The sequence below is a fragment of the Octopus sinensis genome, linkage group LG19 (assembly GCF_006345805.1).
Source record: "Octopus sinensis linkage group LG19, ASM634580v1, whole genome shotgun sequence".
NCBI lineage: Eukaryota > Metazoa > Mollusca > Cephalopoda > Octopoda > Octopodidae > Octopus > Octopus sinensis.
In genome coordinates this window covers 13840242-13862986 of record NC_043015.1, presented here as the reverse complement: position 1 = coordinate 13862986, position 22745 = coordinate 13840242, and the positions used below count along the sequence as shown (strand labels likewise).

General features: G+C 36.4%; 1 protein-coding gene across 4 annotated transcripts in view; it reads right to left on the bottom strand.

Annotated features, from left to right (window-relative positions):
- Positions 1-22745, bottom strand: part of LOC115222117 (protein O-linked-mannose beta-1,2-N-acetylglucosaminyltransferase 1) — a 136320-nt gene that overhangs the window by 36025 nt on the left and 77550 nt on the right. For 2 of the 4 annotated variants that reach the window (XR_005003052.1, XM_029792245.2), the window contains exons 2-10: positions 18176-18555; positions 17367-17463; positions 12128-12246; positions 11003-11068; positions 7705-7818; positions 6434-6551; positions 4597-4695; positions 3063-3190; positions 1320-1390 (exon numbers count right to left, since the gene is read on the bottom strand). Coding sequence is in view for 3 of the 4 variants with exons in the window: in XM_029792245.2 (XP_029648105.1) it covers positions 1320-1390; positions 3063-3190; positions 4597-4695; positions 6434-6551; positions 7705-7818; positions 11003-11068; positions 12128-12246; positions 17367-17463; positions 18176-18301 (938 nt within the window). In the remaining variant the exon portion in view is untranslated. Of the gene's footprint in view, positions 1-1319; positions 1391-3062; positions 3191-4596; positions 4696-6433; positions 6552-7704; positions 7819-11002; positions 11069-12127; positions 12247-17366; positions 17464-18175; positions 18556-20229; positions 20378-22745 lie in introns of those variants that run through there. The other 2 variants (XM_036511251.1, XM_036511252.1) reach the window with 2 other exon arrangements.

Here is a 22745-nt window from a genome sequence, read left to right as displayed (position 1 = left end):
GCTAGAGGATGTTGCACAAGCACATAGCTCTGAGCGTATAGAGATTACGCAACTCCTGTTCTCTCGACATTTATTAATTGGTATTACATGCAAATAGTCTAACATTTTACTCTAAAGCAGTGGGTCCCTTTGATTTGTATTTTCCTGCACTGTATTCTCCATAGACATTCAATGTTTTAAAAAATCCCATTATATTTTTATAACTAAATATTATCTGAAATTATATAAAAGTTTGCTAAAATATTTTATGCATTGTAGAAGTATAACTGATTTTATTGCGCATAAATTTGAACAACAAAACCATAAATGGACCCTTGTTGAGAAGCACTGGTCTAAAGCATAATTATATTGAAATTAAAACAACTGGTTATTAGTAACACCATGCCTAAGTAGAATCCTTATATGTGTGTATGTGTTTATACCAGTTAAACCGAAGTTGTGTTTATGCAGAGTCCCTTTATATCTTATAATTTAATGGTTCAATAAACAAAAAGGGATAAAATAAATACTAGACTGAGATAAATATTGGGATCAATATGACCAGCTCTCAAAGGCTGTGTATTCCAACAAGGCTGCTATCCAATGAATGAAAATAAGAGATGAATAGAATATTTTCCAAGAAAACTTTTGAAACGTAGATTTAAAAAAAAAACATATAGGTGCAGCAGTGGCTGTGTGGTAAGTAGCTTGCTTACCAACCACATGGTTCCGGGTTCAGTCCCACTGCATGGCACCTTGGGCAAGTGTCTTCTACTATAGCCTCGGGCCGACCAAAGCCTTGTGAATGGAATTGGTAGACGGAAACTGAAAGATGCCTGTCATATATGTGTGTATATATATATATATGTGTGTATGTGTGTGTGTGTGTGTGTGTGTGTGTGAGTGTGTTTGTGTCTGTCCCCAACAATATCACTTGACAACCAATGCTGGTGTGTTTATGTCCCCGTAACTTAGCGGTTTGGCAATAGACACCGATGGAATAAATACTAGGCTTACAAAGAATAAGTCCTGGGGTCGATTTCCTCGACTAAAGGCGGTGCTCCAGCATGGCCACAGTCAAATGACAAACAAGTAAAAGAGTATATTAGCAACAGATCTCTAGTAAAGGGAGTGAACTCAAGTCCAACACTTGTTTCATAAAGCTAGTCAACGTAACTATTCATGTATAAATAGTTAAGTGAAACGTCATATGCTTTCCCTAAAGATAATTGTGTAAAAAGTGTCTACCTCTGCCATAAAGGTAATCGACAAAGGTTCTAAAATTCATAAGTAAATGAATATAAGCCAGTTGTTATATTTGCCAAAAGATTTCAACAAACCTGTACAAATAGTGCGGCCGGTCACTTGCTATCACAGCTACAGGCACCTGTGAGATTTTCTGTTGTGGGAGCTGTGGAAGAAAATAATTTTAATTGCCAATAACTTAAATACAGCTCAAATATAAATGAATAACATATATGTCATAAAAAAAAAAAACTATTGATGAATATATGTAGATATGTATGTACATAATAATTTAAATATGCAAATAATTATTCCTGAGGTGATCACAATTCCACCTCAGGAATTTCTTGACAAGAGAAGAACCCACAGTTTAGCTTTGATTAGAACTATTTCCTTTCTGTCACAAACTCTCTTGACAATAATCTCTCAGTTTCATTTCTCCTATTTTTTTTTTTTAGATGTTACTAGCATTATGACCCGTCGTTGCCGGGTCATAGTGCTAGAGCATGTATATATGTGTATATATATGTGTACATATTACATGTACATCTATATATATATACATAAAATACAAAGTTATATCTTGATATCGCGAGAGATAACAATACTCAAAATATATAACAGACTGGAATTGTAAGCCCGTCTCTTGTAATTTCGATCAATTGTATCTTGTCCTCCCTCTTGTATAAAAGTGTGGCTATAATCCAGCCTACCTCAACTTCAGGGGGGGGGGGGGCATTTTAAATTTTTATCCGGCATGTCCTACGTCCCAGATATAAAGGTAAAAATAAAATATTTCCACTTTGCAAGTTCGAGTCGAGTACTCCCTTGCACGCTCTGTTGACTCGAACCTTGCTTCTATTATGGCGAATTTACCGCCTCTGGTTAGATATCTTTCATAGTCGCACCAAGACATTTTTCGAAGGTGCTTTCCTCCAGGTGTTCAAATCTTTTTTCTCTACATTGTATACTTTATAGACAATAGTCTTTTCTTTAATTTAATTTTTTATTATCCATCTGGACTATTCCATTTCTGCATGCTAATTTTATTTTTAATTTATTCCCATTCATGTGAAACCACTTATTCAAGTTCAAGTCATTGATGCAATTTTATACCAATTGCTATTTTTACTTTTGTTATGTTACGATTATATTATACGTTAGTTTGATTTTAATTATTGCTTACTACATATAATTCAATTGTTATTATTATTTTTATTGTTAAAGTGAAAGTATCTGACATAAAATAGAGAAATGTTTTTGTTTCACTTTTAACACGTAATACTGAAATAGTGGAGAAGATATGATATTGCTATGGGCTCGCTCTAGGCAAGAAGATGAACTTTGTTTTTGCCGATGACACTCCCCGGACCCTTAGTAAGGCATGTGTAAAATTTGAATGAAATTGGTTGTGTAGTTCTCGAGTTTTAGGGAAACACACAGACAGACACACATTCTCAGTTTTATACATATAGAGATTAGATATATTTTCTCAAATAGATATTCTTACACATTTTACAGTGCTACTTTAGATGTTTCAGAAACACAACTGCTGACATAATACCTAAGAAATGTTTTAACAGGATGTCCTTTAACACAAAGTTGAGAAATTATTGTGCAAAATATTCTGAGAAAAAGTATTTTTTTCACAACAAAACACACACGCACACAAACTCTGTTTTATATATTAAGATTATTTGAAAGAAACACAGAGCATCTCAACAGAAATATGGTAACAAAGGGGCTAAATGTGATGATGACATCCTAATAGCAAATATATAAAAAATTTAAACTGAAAATTAGTAATAATAATAATAAGAAAAAAAAAAGAAACTTACGGTACTTGGACTGAAAACAATTGGGGCGGGATCCTTGCACTGACAAACACTACCATAACCTTCAACTTTAGAGCAGAATGTCCGACGCCGATTGTTGATTTCGTCATCTGGCCATTGGCATTCACTCACTACAAAAATAAAAACAATATTCAGTATACAATCTAAATCAGTGACTTCCAATGTCGGGTATATGCCCCACCAGTGGGGGCTGGGAAAATTTTGGTGGACCGTGGTTTCCAAAATTTCTTATTTTTTTTTTTTAAGTTAAGACATGAAATTGTGAAAATCTTTTGTACGCAGCAAACATACTACACCTATTCACAACCTAGCCAAACCAATCCCTCAAGCCAAGCATACTGTGTAAAGACGGTTTGCTACAGTATAGTACTATCCTAACGCCTTAGTGTGGATATTTCTTTAAGGAAAGTATATAATTATGAAATATTAGTTTCAAACTTTGGCACAAGGCCAGCAATTTGGGAAGGTGTTCAGTTGATTACATTGACCCCAGTGCTCAACTGGTAGTTATTTGATCAACCTTGAAAGGATGAAAGGCAAAGCTGACCTTGGTGGAATTTGAACTCAGAACATTAAGACAGATGAAACACCACTAAGTATTTTGTCTGGCATACTAGCAATTCTGCCAGCTTGCCAACTACTGGTGGAGCATACATTTTTCTGGAGAGTTAGGCTTGTGGGAAAATAGGTTGGGAAACACTGATCTAAATAGAAAAGTTACTACCTTTACTACAATTAATACTATCACTACAACTAATATTTCTTTTTTTCTTTTTCATCCTTAGCACTATTATTACAAGGTAAGGCGGCGAGCTGGCAGAATTGTTAACATGCTGGATGAAATACTTCGCAGTATTTCGCCCATCACTACGTTCTGAGTTCAAATTCTGCTGAGGTCAACTTTCCCTTTCATCCTTTTGGGGTTGATAAATTAAATACCAGTGAAACACTGGGATCAATGTAATTGGCTAGTCCCCTCCCACCAAATTTCAGGCCTTGTACCCTTAGTAGAAAGAATTATTACAATATGATGGTGAGGAAGAAACAGTACGCCGCTACTAAATTGAGTACCTGGCAGTATTGAGTTTCATCTCTTTTGGGTTCAAAACCCCACTGGCTTTGTATTTACCTTTCATCTCCCTGGGCTGATAAAGCATCAGACAAAATGTCATGTGGTATTTGTTCTACAGCTTTATGCTCAGAATTCACATCCTGTAATGGTCAACTTTGTCTTTCATCTTTTGGGGTTGTTGGATAGAGAACCAGTCAAGTAGTGGGGTTGATGGTACTGACTATCCCTTTGCCCCGCAAAATAGTTAGCCACGTGTCTAGATTAGAAACAACTACTGCTGCTGCCTCCACCACTACTGGTAGTGAGTTAGCAGAACCATTAGAGTAACAGGCAAGATGAAGGACACGTTGGATAACACAGTCCTAAATACAATATATCTGAAACAAAAAGAAACCAGAGGATATTCAAGCGTACCCAAGTGGTTAAAATTAAATTATTACTTACATTCAGCTGGTACTAATGGTATTGCTGCAGTAAGAGTCACTTTTTCTCCCCAACTTGATAAATCAAGAGACTTGCTATATGCTTCGGCCACTTTCTCACCTGTAAAAAACAGGGACAGAAACTTTTATACACTAATTCACATGAATCTTAAATGTACTCATATGTTTTACATAGCATACAAACAGTAACATTTATACACAATCAGTTAATACTTTAATTCTTTTTCTTTATCTATTCAAGTGCAATTTGAGATAACGAGAGTAGAACAGGAAATTAGAAAAAAAATCGTGGTTAAGAAATGAGTGCAGGTATGAATGAGTAGTTAAGAGTTTGCTGAACAATTCAGTCCTGCGGAGGTGCATGGCTTAGTGGTTAGGGTGTTAAACTTACAATTGTAAGATTGTGGTTTTGATTGCTGGACTAGGTGATGCATTGTGTTCTTGAGCAAAACACTTCATTTCATGTTGCTCCAGTCCACTCAGCTGGCAAAAAAGAGTATTCCTATAATGGGCCAGCATCCTATCCAGGGAGGAATGTATAATGCCAGTGAAACTGGGAAACAGAGTAATGTGGACCAACCAAGTTCAATCCTAGTCTGCAGCATCTTGGCCAAATGTCTCCCACCATAATTTTGGGTTGACCAAAATCTAAGAGAAATTTGCTATTTTACAACTTGTGTGGAAACCTACTGGAAGGTCTGCTCCCGTTTCTGAGTGGTAGACTTAATCCATTACTTAGTTTAACAAGTTTAATACCACCACCTGGCCTTTCAATGCTATTAACACAGCCCACTCAGTTGCAAGTGTTTGAGTTAAGTTTCTTTTTCTCCTACCAGTCTTGAAGGTCCAGCAAAAAGGGACATGAGGAATGATTATCTTCTGATTCCACCATTAAATTTATTTCTCTTTTATCTCTTACTTATTTCAGTCATTAGACTGTGGCCATGCTGGGGCACCACCTTGAAGCATTTTTTGGTATCAACCCCAAAACTTATTTTTTTAAAGCCTGATCAATTGGTCTTATTTGCAGAACCGCTAAGTTATGGGGAAGTAAATATACCAGCACTGGTTGCCAAGTAGTGGGGTAGGGGTGACACACACACACACACACAAATATACGATGGGCTTCTTTCAGTTTCTGTTCACCAAATCCACTCACAAGGCTTTGGTCCACCCATGGCTATAGTAGAAGACACTTGCTCAAGGTGTTACACAGTGGTATTGAACCCTGAACCATGTGGTTAGCAAGCAAGCTTTTACTTTTTACAAAACAAAAAGAGAGAAAACCATGGTAGATATGAGTAGACAAAATAAGTGCACTGATAGAAAGCAATGTGGTTAGGAGTGTCGTAGTTGTTTACACATTAAATGCAGTACTTATGAGAAGTTACATTAAATAAAATTGAAATCGCAATTCAATATAGTCAGAAATACTAAATTTCTAAATCTCTCGTAGAGACATGTACGGTGGTGGGGCGATAGAATGGTTGTATACTGTCAATCTAACACGAACGTGACAGTAGGGCGGTACACCACTGCGGTTTAGCCCTAGGAAGCATCGACGCCTCCTGATGGCTTTGACACATTTTTCCTGTGTCCTTATATACATTTACGAAAATGTATATAAGGACACAGGAAAAATGTGTCAAAGCCATCAGGAGGCGTCGATGCTTCCTAGGGCTAAACAGCAGTGGTGTACCGTCCTACTGTCACGTTCGTGTTAGATTGACAGTATACATCAATTTAATATAGATTTATTTTAAAAGTGAGAGGTATGAAATAATCAAAAACCTAGGGGCTTATAATATAGTCAAAAACGCCTAAGTGGAAATACTTGCTTTTTTTAATTGTGATAAATGCCCACATGTCTCTCCAGTTGAGGAAATCAGCTTTCTCACTGCCAAGCTGCTTCAATGCATTGCGAGCAGTCTGTTTCAGTTGAAAGGATCCTTCATCCTAAAAAGGTAAACACAAAGATTTCATAATTCTACTTCAGGAGACATATACAAGAAAAAAACTAAATCAATAGCACAAAATATTTTGCAAGAAACCAAGTTCCTTATAGTCTGTTTAATATAGATTAGGCTAATGGTTCTCTATATTTCCATGATGGGGAATATACATTATGCAGAGCACACTGCATGTTAGTGAAACATCACTGAGGCAAGAGGAAAGGTCAAAGTATCTGGACGCTGTATTCATGAGTGTCAGGAGACAGGAAGCTGAATTGGATGCTAGAATTGTAGTTGTTGGTATAGTAATGTGCCAGCTTCAGCATTTGATCCTCAGAAGAGAATTTAGTAAAAAAAAAAAAAATCTTCAATTTGGTTTTCAATCCAATGCTCATCAATGGTCATAAATGTTGGGTAATGACTGTGAATACAAACAGCTGGAATGGGGTTCCTATGAAAGATCTCTAGAGTAACATTACTCAACAAGGTGCATAGCTTGGGGATCAGAGAGTTTCTTCAGATCAAGCTGCTACTTCTCTGCAGTGAGAAGTCACAGCAATGGTATTACAGGGATATGGTTAGAATGCCACAGAAAAGGGTCACAAGATAGACTCTTCAAGCCAAGGCAACATATGAAGGACCTAGAAGTAGAACCACAAACAAGATGGTTGAATAATATTCCTAGTCTCAGTTGATCATGCCTGGGAATCACCTGTACGGATATTCTCTTTCTCTTTTACTTGTTTCAGTCATTTGACTGCGGGACTTATTCTTTGTAAGCCTAGTACTTATTCTATTGGTCGCTTTTGCCGAATCGCTAAGTGACGGGGACATAAACACACCAGCTTCGGTTGTCAAGCGATGTTGGATGGGACAAACACAGACACACAAACACACACACACATATATATATATATATATGTATATATATATACGACGGGTTCTTTCAGTTTCTGTCTACCAAATCCATTCACAAGGCTTTGGTCGGCCCAAGGCTATAGTAGAAGACACTTGCCCAAGGTGCCATGCAGTGGGACTGAACCCGGAACCATGTGGTTGGTAAACAAGCTACTTACCACACATCCACTCCTGCGCCATATTATATATATGCACACACATAAAGAGGTTAGAAGTAAGCAAGCATCATAATTACATACCTTGATTGTGAAGATGATGATTCGACCATTTGTTATCATATTAAGAAAGAGGACCATTGCTTCATCTTCTTGCTTACTGTACGTATCAAACACCCTCTTGGCCATCACACTTGCCTACAAACATCAAACATTAACCACTAAAAAACATGTAGATTACATTATAATTTCTTCAAAAAGGCGATACATATTTAAGCAATTATATTTAACAGCAATTCAAAAAGCATTATAGTTCAAAGTTGACAAACAGAAAAAATTTTTATCGCATAAGATACAAGATTATACATATATACATACATACATATATCTATCTATCTATCTATAAATAAACACGGTCTTTCAAAATGTGACCTTGTTTGTACCGTTGGCTATTTTTTTTTTCCTCTGTCTTCCCTTCTCTGGATCTTTCCTTCTCCTATGTTTCCGACGAAGAGCTCTGCTCAAAATGTTAAACCCTCCTTCTTTCCTGAGCATCCAATAATACTATATTTGTTCCACGTCCTTGCGTTATTGTGTTTTTTTTGTGTTTTCTTGTTTGGATTAACTAAATGTGTATATATATATATATATATATATATATATATACACACACACACACACACATATATATATATTTATATACATACACACACATATATACATATATTACATTGGTAAGAAAGTTCTTGGACAAGTCATTGAAGCCGATCCAATGCAAACTGCACGTCAACTTGAGGTACAGTTTGGCATCTCCCGTGCCATGATCATCAACCACCTGCATCATCTCGGCATGGTCAGCAAGCTTGGAAAATGGGTGCCACATGAATTGACTGAAGTGAACAAACAAGCACATGTCAGTGCATGTCAAAGTCTGCTCTGGCGAAGCCGAAGATTCAATAGGTTGGAGTCAGTAATCACTATGGATGAAAAGTGGGTACTCTAACGTGAGGTGCAGACGATCCTGGTGTAGCAAAGGTCAACAGCCAAACTCTTTGCCAAAATGACTGCTTGTGCAAAAGAAGGTTATGATCTCAGTTTGGTGGGACTGCCGTGGTGTGACCATGTTGTATCTTCCCTCATGCAATACCACTGTTGACAAAGATGTCTACTGCGAACAAATCAACCGTCTAAAGATTGAACTGGCCGAAAAATGCTCAAATTTGAAGAAGATAATTTACCACCAAGACAACGCACCATCACATCATGAAAAGAAGATGTCAAAGAAGTTGAAGGAGGCAGGCTGGGAGATTATGGTGCACCCACCATGTTCTCCTGACCTTGCCCCTTCTGAATACCACTAATTCTTTGCCTCGCAATGCACAATTGGCGATACAGGGTTCGGAAATGAAGAAGATGTGAAATCGTTCCCTTACGACTTTATTGATTCAAAGCCATGTGATTTCTGGATGAAAGGATTCAAAACTTTGCCTGAAAGATGGCAAAAGGTGATCAATAACGAGGGTGATTACCTTTTGAACTAATTGCTCTTTGTTGTTTTTTTAATTGTTAATAAAGTGATATGTTAAAAGTGTCCAAGAACTTTCTTACCAAACTGATATATATATCTCCCAATCTGCACCAACATGAGCATTAAAATCACCCAAAATGACAACTTTGCCATCATGGAAGATATTGCGTATAATCTCTGTAAGTGATAGACAGAAGGTAAGTTTATCACCTCATAGTTGGAGCATATGCACTTATGAGTGTTGCATAGCAACCTTTTCTTAATGGCAGATTTACAGAAATTAAGCGATCCGAATGACCACATGGTAGTTCCTCAAGTTTTGAAGCCATGGTGGTTTTCATAGCAAATCCCACTCTTGATTCTCACTTTATAGGTCTCCTCTCAACCGCTATATATACATATCAACATATGTATATATATATATATATATATATATATACACACACACATACATATATGTACATACATATACATACATCTATATATATATATATATATACACCTATACATATACATACACACATATATATATACACACACGTGTGTGCGTGCATATGTATATATATATATATGCACATACACACACACATATATATATATGTATATATAGTACTAGCAACCAAGATAATTACATTGTTTTTCCTTTCTATTTCTGTGGCAGAATGAATTTAGTAAATAATGCATCCCTACAGCCCAGCATGAGTTGGAGTAGCATACTGGAATAGTGGGAGTCAAGAATGAGGAAAAGAGAGATAGTTACATCTACTTTCATCCTGATTACATTTCTCAGATTATTTGCAACAAATTGTCTCCAACTCTTAAGAATTAAGCCCATTGGGAGTTGGCAGTTAAGTTCCTGCTAGTGGTGATAAATTAATTAAATATCAGATACTCTCCCACATGCAGCCCTTACTTTACTGAGCCGAAAAGTCTAGTCTTATCTATATAAAAAAGGCATGTCAGGTACTTGCTAGTAAGAGAATGGCAGAAGGAGATGGAGGTGATAACTAGAGTGAGGAAGGAAGGGGTGGTCAAATATATTTAGATAATCAAATAAAAGGGGGCATATGGTTGAAAACAAAGAGGCCAAAAATTTAAAATAATTGATAGCTTCTGCTACCTAGGTGATCTAATTCATAGTAAATGTGTTTGGAAAGCATAGTAATTAGATTAGGAATAGGCTTAAAAAAGGGGTTTTCTTGGTGTGAGCATGACTGTGTGGCTTAGAAATTTGCTTCCGAACCATGTGGTTTCAAGTTTAGTCTGATGGCACATATTTTCTACAATGGCACCAGGCTGACTAAAGTCTTGAGTGGATCTGGTAGATGGAAACTAAAACAAGCCTATTATTTGTGTGTGTGTGTGTGTGTGCATGCACGTGTATGTGTGTGTACATGGACGTGTGTGCCAGGGTCTTGGCATCACATGATAGTTGTAAATGAGCACCCCTATCATACAAGCAGTATTGTTTGTTTCTAGTCTTCCATGAAAACATGTCTGGCAATGAGGAAATATTACCAGGCTTGGAAACGGGTGGAGGTGGATGACAAGGGCATCCAGCCATAGAAAATCTATCTCAACAAATTCTGTTTGACCTATGCAAGCATGGAGAAGTGGGCATTACATGATGAACACACACTCAAAATAGTACTTATATTATTTCTTGACATTTCAGATAATAGTTCATTTACATAGATAGTATGCCTGGATTTGCAAACCTCAATCTAGTTAGAAAATAAATACTAGTTTCATTTTTCAAAAGGCATATTCTGTGTGAAGAAGGAAACCTATCTGAAAGATACCTTCCAAGAACAATAGAGTAGTATGCATGAACACACACAAACGGTCACTTACTGTTGCTTGGTTCAGGACAATAACATGAATGCCTCGGTTTTTATCAGGTTCTTCATCATGCAAAACCTTAAAGAAACAAAGAATAAAGAATCAAGTAGGGACATAATTAAAGTAAAAATTCAATTACAATACAAAAAGCTGAATCAAAATCAGTTTTCAGTCTGAAGTAGAGTTAGCAGCTGATTAATAACCCCATGACAAGGCTTTTTTATCAGGCAATTAGGTTGCACTGATGGTAATCATCTTGGCTGAGATCAGCAATTAACTCATGACCCCAGTGATAAAATGGTACTTACTTTACTGACCCTGAAAGAATGGAAAGCAAAGTTGACCTTGGAAGAATTTGAATTCACAAATGTAAAGACTGACGAAATGCTGCTAACAATTCTGCCAGCTTGCTGTCTTTCTGATTTATAATAATGATAAGGACAAAATGTCATGGTAAAGTAAGTTTCTGAGGAAAAGTCTAGTAGCGAGATTCCAACACAACAAAACTTTCTGGTGCTCAACAAACATGAGTGATTCGATAAAGACAACAACCAGAAGAACAGTCTAGTTATTGATTATTATAGATGAATGACAGAAATGATGTGATATTAATGCCAGGTGCTTAGAAGTGAATTCACAAACTTTACTAATATTAGTCATGATCAATATTACAACTGTTCCAAGGACTGTGGCAGAAACCATTTTCTCTTCGTTGTCTTCTTCAGTTTTTTTTTTCTTTCCTTTTGTAGTTAATTCATTTACTTACTTACTGGCACTCCATCGGTTACGATAACAAGGGTTTGAGTTGATCCGATGAATGGAACAGCCTGCTCATGAAATCAATGTGCAAGTGGCTCGGCACACCACAAACATGCATACCCTTAACGTAGTTTTCAGGGACATTTAGCATGACACAACATGACAAGGCTGGCTCTTTGCATTACAGATATGACTCGTTTTTGCCAGCTGAGTGGACTGGAGCAATGTAAAATAAAGTGCCTTGCTCATGGACACAATGTGCAGGCAGGAATCAAATTCATGACCTTATGATTGTGAGCTGAATACCCTAGCCACTAAAGAAAACGTCATTGAAAAGCAAATTGTTAAAACTGTTACTAGAAATGAAATGGAACCTACCGCTGTCCCATCAACTGAGACACTAACCGCATCCTTGCTGGATACTACTATCACAGAAAGAGTTCTTCCTAATTTCTCATTTTTAGACTGTTTATCGTGGATGTCAGTGCTCACTCCAGCTGGAAAGAAAAGAGATGTCAGGTTAAATAGAAATAACAAAAACCGTTGATCAAAAGTATATCATCATCGTTTTTATATCCTTTTTCCATGTTAGATTGGGAGTTCTGAACTTATTTTGAGGCAGTATGCTATGGCCAGATGCCCTTTTTATGCCAACCCTTAGGAGGACAATAAAGTCATTACAGCTTAAGTGATGCTCATACAATGACATGCAGACAAACACACAGATATATGATAGATTTCCTTACAGTTCCTGTCTACCAAATTCACTCATAACACATTGGTTGGCATGGGACTATAGTAGAAAACACTTCCCCAAGGTGCTACAAAGTGGGACAGTACTTAAAAGCACACTGTTACAAAGTGAGCTTCTTAACCATGCATCCATACCTGCATTAATGACTCATGAAAAACTTCAATCTAAATAACTGTCCCCAAAACTACAAACTCTTGAATTTGCAAACCTGTCAAAGTCAATCTTAAAAATAATGGAAATATTGAAAGCATCTTGTTTTCACCATCATCCTTTAAAAATTAAGAAGGTCTCGCAGATTTTGGCAGTCCCACATACTGTAATCATTTGTAGCATATGAATTAAGGATTTTGCATTCTCTCCCCAAGATACCAAGTTCAGCTATACTTTCCTGCAGACGGGTTGGTATGTATACTATTGCTCCAATAATAATAGGTATGAAACTGAATGGGTTTCATTAGCTTACCATTCTTGCCACTATGTGTGTGTAGTTGTGTAGACATGTGATGGTTGTAAATGAGTGTCATTGTCATACGACTTAGAGGAGGAAAGGCAACACCCATGATTGTTTACAAAACATCAGAGTGGTGGAAGGGAAGAAGTCATCAAACCTGTGTCTTGATTTGAGCACCTGCAACAGAGTTGTCTCAAAAGCAAGGTGATGACATTAAACCAGACAATGGATCAAGTTTACTCCAGAAGAGCAAGAACGCCCTTCTGACGAACTTCCACAGAAGGAGATTGAGCCCAAACAACACAATTGTAAAATAAACTTTTTTAACCACACAGACAGTGACTGCATCTGTTTACATCAACTCACACTGTTTACACCAATAAGTTTGTTGTTGCATCACATATATTGACGTATGTGAAGTCAATTTAATGATTTATTTCTTTAGTTTATACCATAGCTGTTGCTATTGATGGAGGCATGGTTGTTGTGTGGTTGAGAAGTTTGCTTCCCAGCCACATGGTTTTGGGTTCCATCCCACTGCATTGGCACACTAGGTAAGTATCCATGAGGATAACATGGGGTCAACCAAAGCCTTCAAAGTGGATCTGGTAGAGAGAAACTGAAAGAAACCCATTGTGTGTGTGTGTGTGTATATATATATATATATATATATATACACATACACACTCTTCACTCCTTTGCACCACATGGGCTCAATCTCCTCCCCTCTTCATTTAACCCCCTTCTCTCTCCTCTCACACCGACTTCCTCTCTTCACTTCTATCCACTTTCTCCCTTCATCGTCACCCCTCTATTATTACCCCACCCCTACACATTCCCACCCACCATCCCTATACATCCCACCCCTACTCCACCCTCCACCTAACCCAAACCCCATCCTCGTCTCCCCCATATCACACCACACACCACCCCACACACACTAGTACTGGCCACTTCCCAGCACCCACACCATCATCCACACACCTACACATGCACATACATCAAGGTCACTAGCCCCTATCCACACGAACATACACGCTCTCACATACACACGCATGTGCACCTTCGTTTTGGGATCACCACTACTTTTTTATCTCCCCTTCTTCCTAGATCTCTTGTCTGACCACCTCTGTCCAGCATTTGCCATGATTGATTGCTAGCCACTAAACTGTTTTTATTATCTCTCTCTCTGTGTTTCTTTCTGTTGAATAGCGTAGGCTCAAAGCGTAAAAGACTTTCTCACTTCCTGAGCATCAAACTAATACATCTGTTTGTTGTTTACACACCCGTTTTTGTCTTTAGTTTTGTTTTCTCGTAAATTCAAGCTATACATATATATATATCTATATACATACATATGTATATATACATACATATATACATATGTACATACATATATAAATATGTATATATACATGCATATATAAATATGTATATATACATACATATATAAATATGTATATATACATACATATATAAATATGTATATATACATACATATATAAATATGTATATATACATACATATATATATATATATATGTATATATACATAAACACTAGTACTGGCCACTTCCCAGCACCCACACCATCATCCACACACCTAGACATGCACATACATGTCAGGTCACTTTTGAGTGCTAAATCGGAGATGGATGTAAGAGTGTTGACGGTCGGTAGTTAGGCCAAGAAAGAAAGATCATAACTGGCTGGACACCGGTCATGTGGAAGGAAGAGAGAGGGGTAGGGGGCAGCAGGATTGAAGATATATATACACATATATGTATATGTATGTGTATGTATGTATATATATGTTTATGTGTATATATATATGTGTGTGTATACATACATATATATATTCGATGACAGTACCGCATGACTGGCATCCATGCCAGTGGAGCGCTAAGAGCACCATCCAAGCGTGGTCGTTGCCATGGCCATTGACTGGCACCTGTGCTGGTGGCATGTAAAAAGCACCATTCGAGTGTGATCGCTACCAGTGTCGCCTTACTGGCACTTGTGTCGGTGTCACGTCAAAAACAACATTCAAGTGAAGCCGTTGCCAGTGTCGCTGGACTGGCTCTTGTACAGGTGGCACGTAAAAAGACCATTTGATTGTCACCATTGTCAGTACCGCCTGACTGGCCCTCATGCAGGTGGCACATAAAAGCACTCACTGCACTCTCAGAGTGGTTGGTGCTAGGAAGGGCATCCAGCTGTAGAAACTCTGCCAGATAAGATTGCAGCCTAGTGCAGCCATCTGGCTCACCAGTCCTCAGTCAAACTGTCCAACCCATGCCAGCATGGAAAGCGGACGTTAAACTATGATGATGAGATGACGATAATATACATATATGTATATATACATATATATACATATATATGAGAAGAAAATGGATATAATAACAATGAGGAGCTCGTGGTTTTTGCTGGTATGTCTTTAATTAAGTAGATAACAAAGAAAGAAGAAGCAGAGATGAAGGTATATACACATATATACAGGAGTGGCTGTGTGGTAAGTAGCTTGCTTACCAACCACATGGTTGTATATATACATATATACACAGGAGTGACTGTGTGGTAAGTACCTTGCTTACCAACCACATGGTTCCGGGTTCAGTCCCACTGCGTGACATCTTGGGCAAGTGTCTTCTACTATAGCCTTGGGCCAACCAAAGCCTTGTGAGTGGATTTGGTAGACGGAAACTGAAAGAAGCCCGTCGTATGTATGTATGTATGTGTGTATGTTTTTGTGTCTGTGTTTGTCCCCCTAGCATTGCTTGACAACTGATGCTGGTGTCACTTAGCGGTTCGGCAAAAGAGACCAATAGAATAAGTACTGGGCTTACAAAGAATAAGTCCTGGGGTCGATTTGCTCGACTAAAGGTGGTGCTCCAGCATGGCCGCAGTCAAATGACTGAAACAAGTAAAAGAGTAAAGAGATATATGTACATATATATACATATATATCTAGACACACACACACATATATTTCTTACACAATGAATTTCTGCATAGTTTCCATCTTCCAAATTTCACTCATATTGTAAAACGGTATTGATTCTGTGTATATGATGTCATACAGTGATGTTGAACCCAAAACCATGTGGTTGCAAAGTGAGCTTTTTAACCACACAACAATACCTTCACCAGATATTATATAATTTCAGTTCTGATGCTCCAGAACAGCAGTTCCCAGCCATTTTTCATCTATGGTCCCCTTTGATTACTATTTCATTCTGGTAGACCCCCATAACCATTTGATGCTTAATAACTAGTTTCATAGATAGTTCCTTCAAAATTCCTTATCACACATTCACTTGTGTAAGCTGAATGATGCAAAATGTCAGAGAAGAAAATGTATCTGTTTCTTGCAATAAATTCATTTAAAGTAAAAAATTTTCATGGACTCATAAAATACCAAATGTAGACCCCTTTTACTATTTTGCTTGCGTAAACCCTACAAAAATCTTACATGGACCTCAAGGGGTCATGTGGACCCCAATTGAGAACCACTAGAAAGAAAGTGAATACATGATGTTTATTTTCTTCATAAGGTCTCAATAGCACAGGAACACAATGAAGGTGTGGTAAGAAGGAAATAAAGGGCAGAATATCAAAGCAGAAATTGAATATGACACAACCAGTCTTTACCTCACAGATACCATGTTTATTTGGCTATTTGGCTAATAGCTGTAATAAACAGGGTATGTGGTTCTTCAATTTCAAAACTATCTTTCTTAGGAGATTTCTTTCTCATCTTTGTATACTTCTACAATGCACTAACCATCAACTCAAGGATTCACATTAACTAAATGTCATGCAAACCCCTATTTCTCTAAGATGAAAGGAGCCTCAATAGCAAAAATTAAAAAGTACAGTAAAAACAAAGAATAATATTTTATTCTTTTATATTCTATAAATTGCCTTATAACAACAAAAGCAAAACGTTTTCTACCTAATGTTATTATTTTACCTATTTAAATGTTTTTTCAAATTTTCTGAGCAAATAGAACATTTAGCTCTGTTGTGCATTGAGAATTTAATTAACTAATATGTCTTCAATTTGAAAAAAAGTATTTGAAATGAACTTTCAGCAGGATACGTTGAAAATTTTTCAAATTTAATTTTTTATGGCTGATTCCATAATCATCTTATAACCTTTAATTTCAATACACCATGGAAACTTTGTAACAATAGAAGCCTCATTTTATATAGGATCAATAAAGTATATCATTTATACAGGTCAATACCTTTTAGGGAAAACAAAGAACATTTGGTTTGTTTTTCCAATCCACATGAATTATTAATCGTAATGGTTGCAGAGGTGGGAGAATAGTGAACAATGTACACTTTTAATAAATTCTAAACTGTAGGAAGAGTAATAAGAGAATAAACGCAGAAGGAACTTACACAACTTGGCATAGTTATCCTGCTGTTTTTTACCTGTGTCAATGAGGAAGGTGATGTTGATAATAACAGTGATGATGAGAACTATTCCCAGGCTCACCTGCAAGTACAAACACTGAAATCATTGATCTCAACTCTATTGGTAATCAATAGAATAGTTTAGCTTGTATAGAAAACCAGTTAAAAATGTACAGCAAAGTTAATCTCATAAAGGAAACCAATTAAAACAAACTGTAAATAAAATGAATAAAGAAGAGAAACCATGTTGTTACTAAGGAAAAAGGAACATTACTTCAGCTTAGAGAATCTGCAAACTTTTTATCAAACAACCAGTTTTTCTTAAGCAGAAAAACCTCTGCAACTTATAGTTTCATCACAGTTTCTCCACTTGGAGCTTAACATGCATGCACACACACACACACACACACACACACACACACACACACACACACACACACACACACACACACATTATAGGGTTTGAGATGTTTTGGCACTGCCTACTGGCATTGTTGATTTGACGCTGACTTATTTCACATTAGACATTTTAATCTCTCTCCTTCTATCTCTCTCTCTCTCTCCATCATTCTCTCTATATGCATGCATGTACATGTGTGTGTGTGTGTGTATTTTTGCTTCGGTGCCAAAAATAGATACAGTATCCAGTCAGCTGCATCAAATCACCAGTGTCCAAACAGACACACCCAATCATTGCATTCCACATTTTGTATTTACTGAATAAGAAGCCTAAATAACAGGAAATAGTTTAATTTCTGAAGCAATAAAATATAGAGAAAAAAAACACAACTAACCTGAAATATTTTAGCCAGTATTTTCTTTTTTGAATATGTCCGAACATGAAAGCCAGAGGCGTTCCGAACCATTCGTTTTCGAGGTATAAATGGTTTAGCATTAGGGTTAGGTACCCAGCTGTCCATGGCCTGAGATAAGTGTGCAGTGGCAACAATGACAGATGGCAGTTGTGGTGTTGGCAAAGAGAAACCACACCAATGGAGGGCTGTACAATCCTGCCCAAAAACTCAAATAGCATGCTCCTCACTACTGACCAACCTTTTGAGGTGGTGTCAACACAGTTCAACTTGGGTGTCCATTGTGTTCAGAATGGCAATTTAATTGTACAGAAGACATCATGTGAAGTTTTCAAAATAATTCAGCATAACTTAAAAGGTATCTGGAAGAAAAAGAAAACATAAATAACATAAAAATAAAAACTATGAAAGATAATACACAAAATGCAAAAGCATATTTTAGCTATATACACACACAAATATACATGTATATATACATGAGCATGTATGTATATATATATATATATATATATATACACACACACACACACATATACATATATATATGTATACATACACACACATAGATATATAGAAATACACACATACACAAAGACACACACACATATATATATATATATATATATATACATATAGTTAAAGGTGAATGTATAGAAAAGAAGTAAATGCAATGAGATTATTTTTTTTAATTTGAGTTGTCTTAAAACAAAATTATTCACTGAAATAGAGTGAAGTGATTGGGTAGGTGAAAAAAATAATCGTACACACAGAGGGGGAAAAGATATCTAGTTTTAGGGTGTGTTTCTAATATTGTGTTCTTTTAAATAGACTTATCATAATAAATCTAACCATGAAATAACTGCCTCAGAGCTCAATCTGAAAAACAAGTATTATTATTATTAAAATGTGAAAACTGAAAAATATACCGATTACAAGAACAGAATGTTAACTTGAACACTTTAATTTCATGAAATACACATATGTATTTTTTTTATTTGATATTCACACACAGAGTTAAAAGAATAGATGTAGTTTTCAACATAAAATTATGCATAGTCATTATTATGTATGGAGCTGACATGATACAAATTAGATAACACTCAGTCTACACACATGGGGAATGGAAAGTGAGATGATTAAAACCTTTTCCAAGGAAATGTTGTTTATAAAAGAAGAAAAAAAGAACCTATAAGACATTAAAACTGGATAAAGACTAGACTTGGCAACAATGGAAGTGCTGTGCCATGAAACTAGAGTTGGTACAACACTGGATATTTAGTATGTACAAACTACTAGTTATTCTCTATAATAGTGGATATTCTTCAGCAGCAGCAACATCATCAAATCCACTGCCGATGCCTCCACCATCATCACTGCCACCACCACCATTTTTGTGTCTGTTTTTCCATGCTGGCATGGGTTTGATGGGACTTTATTATGATTAAGTACCCTGTCTGATACCAACTTTTTTCATAGCCTTTTATGACATAAGGATCTGGTACACCTACTCTAAAAATCCGGATCCAAACAAAGTTAAATGACAAACAGAACCACCTGTGACAGGTGAACTATATATCTGCCATAGCAGATGATCACATAATCAACTACACTAAAAGCATTCCTGAACTAATAGTAACAGTATGTTAGTATTAACAGATATTTTGTACTTAGTAATATTATCTCTATGCTAGTGAATATTCAGTATATATTTTTTCTTTGCTAGCAGAATGTTCAGTACTAACTGTTATTAATTATATGGTGGTGATGAGTAGCTATTCAGTACATACAAACTAATGTCAACAGCAACCTTAAAGCTATGTGCTGTGCCACACCTAGAAATAAGCTTATTCCAATAGTATGTTAAAAAAAAATTTAAGGTTTGAATCTGAAGGAGAGTCAATGTTTTCATTGTTTTCAATTTTTTATGTTTGTTACCGTAAAATGACAATTTGAAAAATAAACAATCATTGAAATAAAGTGGAAGAATATCAAATAAAAGAAAAAAACAAATGCAAAAAGATAATCTTTGTCATTACCATTTCCATAGTTCCTAAGTTGGCACAGTTGAGAATGTAAATCAGTAGCAATAAAAATATACAGATGAGTATTTTAGAGGTTGTTTTTAACTGCATCTTAGTATAAGCACTTACTGTTGTATCACTATCAGCAGTAGTCTCTTCCACTTTATAACTTAATATCTGTTTGAGGGTGTATATTAACCAACAGTTGTCCATTAGACATTCAAATAGTTGTGTGTGTGTGTGAGAGAGAGAGAGAGAGAGAGTGGGTGAGAAAGAGAGACTTCATGAATAGAAAAAGATACCACATGTATGAATGAGAACAAGAATGTGTATGTAAATGAAGGGTATGTGCGTGTGTGTATGTACTTAACTGAGGAGGATGCTATGTAATATAGTGAGCCAGAAAGGAAAAAGTTTTCATTCATTAAAACTTGCAGTGAGGATGGATAAATCATTAGTTCCAATGATTCTGGTAAAAAACAGAGAAAGTAAGAAAAGCAAAGCAAAAAGTCAAAAATTGAACGAGGGCATGTTTTGGGGAATGTGTCTAATCTTTGGTAAGTATGATGATATATTTTTGGTCTTAGAGATAGTGTGAGAAGGCATTATTTGGACTAGTGGTAACGGTGTTGTACTCATGAGCATAAGATTGTGATTTCAGGCTGGATTGTGTATTGTCTTCTTGAGCAAAACACTTCATTTCATGTTACACCAGTTCACTCAGCTGGAAATGTGTTCCAGGAAAAACTTAATAAACCTTGTGACAGATCAATATCTAAGTCTATTAGATATTGTCAGGTTTTAACTGACTGAAAGATATAAAGATTTTGAGTTGGAAGTTGAACTTCTGGAATCTTTTGCACATTCTAGTGGTCCTAATACACGTGTGTATGGGCATGCATGATGTGTGTGTATGTAATATAGCTAATAATCCTACCAGCAACAAAGCTTTTCTCTAATGGTGCAAAAGCAGACAGTATGAAGCAGGCATAGTAAATGTGATGTTACATGAGAGATAGGTGGGCATTGACAGACTATGGTAGGCTGGAGAGGAACATACAAGTCCAATGTATTGGATGTGAAATGTGTATCTGTCCAGGAAGCAGATGGGGAAATGATTTGACAGAGTAAAGAGAGCAGTCAAAATATGCAGAAGAGACAGCAGTGCTGGTATGGTAGATCGTTCAGAAACAGATACTTCCCCAAGAAGAGGATATTGTAAAAGTGGTTAGGTCAGATCTTAAGCCATCAAGCCTGGAAAGAGAGAGGACAAAAAGGCTGAATGCAAATATGTTGAACAATAAATTTACCTAACCCAAGGTGCATGGAGAAAAATAAAAGGACATTAGATCATAGATTATGATAATTATGATGCATATATGAATACATATTTGTGCATGAGTGCACAAAACAAAGATGTTTACTTGGATGTGAGGCTAAAAGGAAAGTTAACTAACTGGCAAGTGAGGTACATTGTCAAGTTACAAGAGCTGCAGAGGCCAGAGGTTTGACAATTTTCTATCTGTAAGTAGTGCTTGACAGATAAATCAAGATATAATTGAGAAGAAGCCAATATCAAGTGATATAAATACCAAGTGATTACTATCAGTGGCAGTTAAGGGTTGCTGAATGAGAAATATAAATGATTTGGTGCAGGTGTGGCTGTGTGGTTAAGAAGCTTGTTTTCCAACCACGTAGTCTTGGGTTCAGTACCACTGCATGGCATCTTAGACAAGTGTCTTCTTCTATAGCCCTGGACCAACCAAAGTTTTGTGATTGGATTTAGTAGATGGAAACTGAAAGAAGACCATCATGTGTTTATTTTGAATTTGTGTACTCATATGTACTTTTGTCTTGATATCACATGATGGTTGTAAACAAGCAACATTATCATACAAGTAATACTGTTTGTTTCTCATCTTCCATGGACAAAATGTCTGGCCATGGGAAATATTAACATGCTTGGAAACAGGTGAAGATAGGTGACAGGAGATGCATCTGGCCATAGAAAATCTGCCTTAGCAAATTCTGTCTGACCCATGCAAGCATGAAAACACAGACACTAAATGATGATGACAATGAAATTAGAACACTTGCAAACCAATGGCATTAACAGAGAAATTAGTTAGAAGGTTTCAACAGACAGACAGTTAGTAAAATGATTAATCCTTTAACATTTAAACTGGCTATATCAAGCTAAAATATTCTACCTATTTTATATTCAAACTGGCCAGATCCAGCTGCTCACACTTACCCTACAATGTCACTCAAAAAATAAACAATCACATCATCAGAATCTCAAAACCATGAGATAATGCATGATTAATTCAAAACAATGTGAATATATAAGCATTGCAGTTGATAAAGTAATCTGAATGCCAAAAGGGTCTAAAAAAAGAATCAAGTCAGATTTTCCACAGAAATAGTTGACCAGATGTTAAAAGTACATGTTAGTGTCACATTAGTTACCCACCTAGCTGATAACTTGTGGTAACTAGCTAGGCAAGCAAGATGGATTCAGAAATTAATTT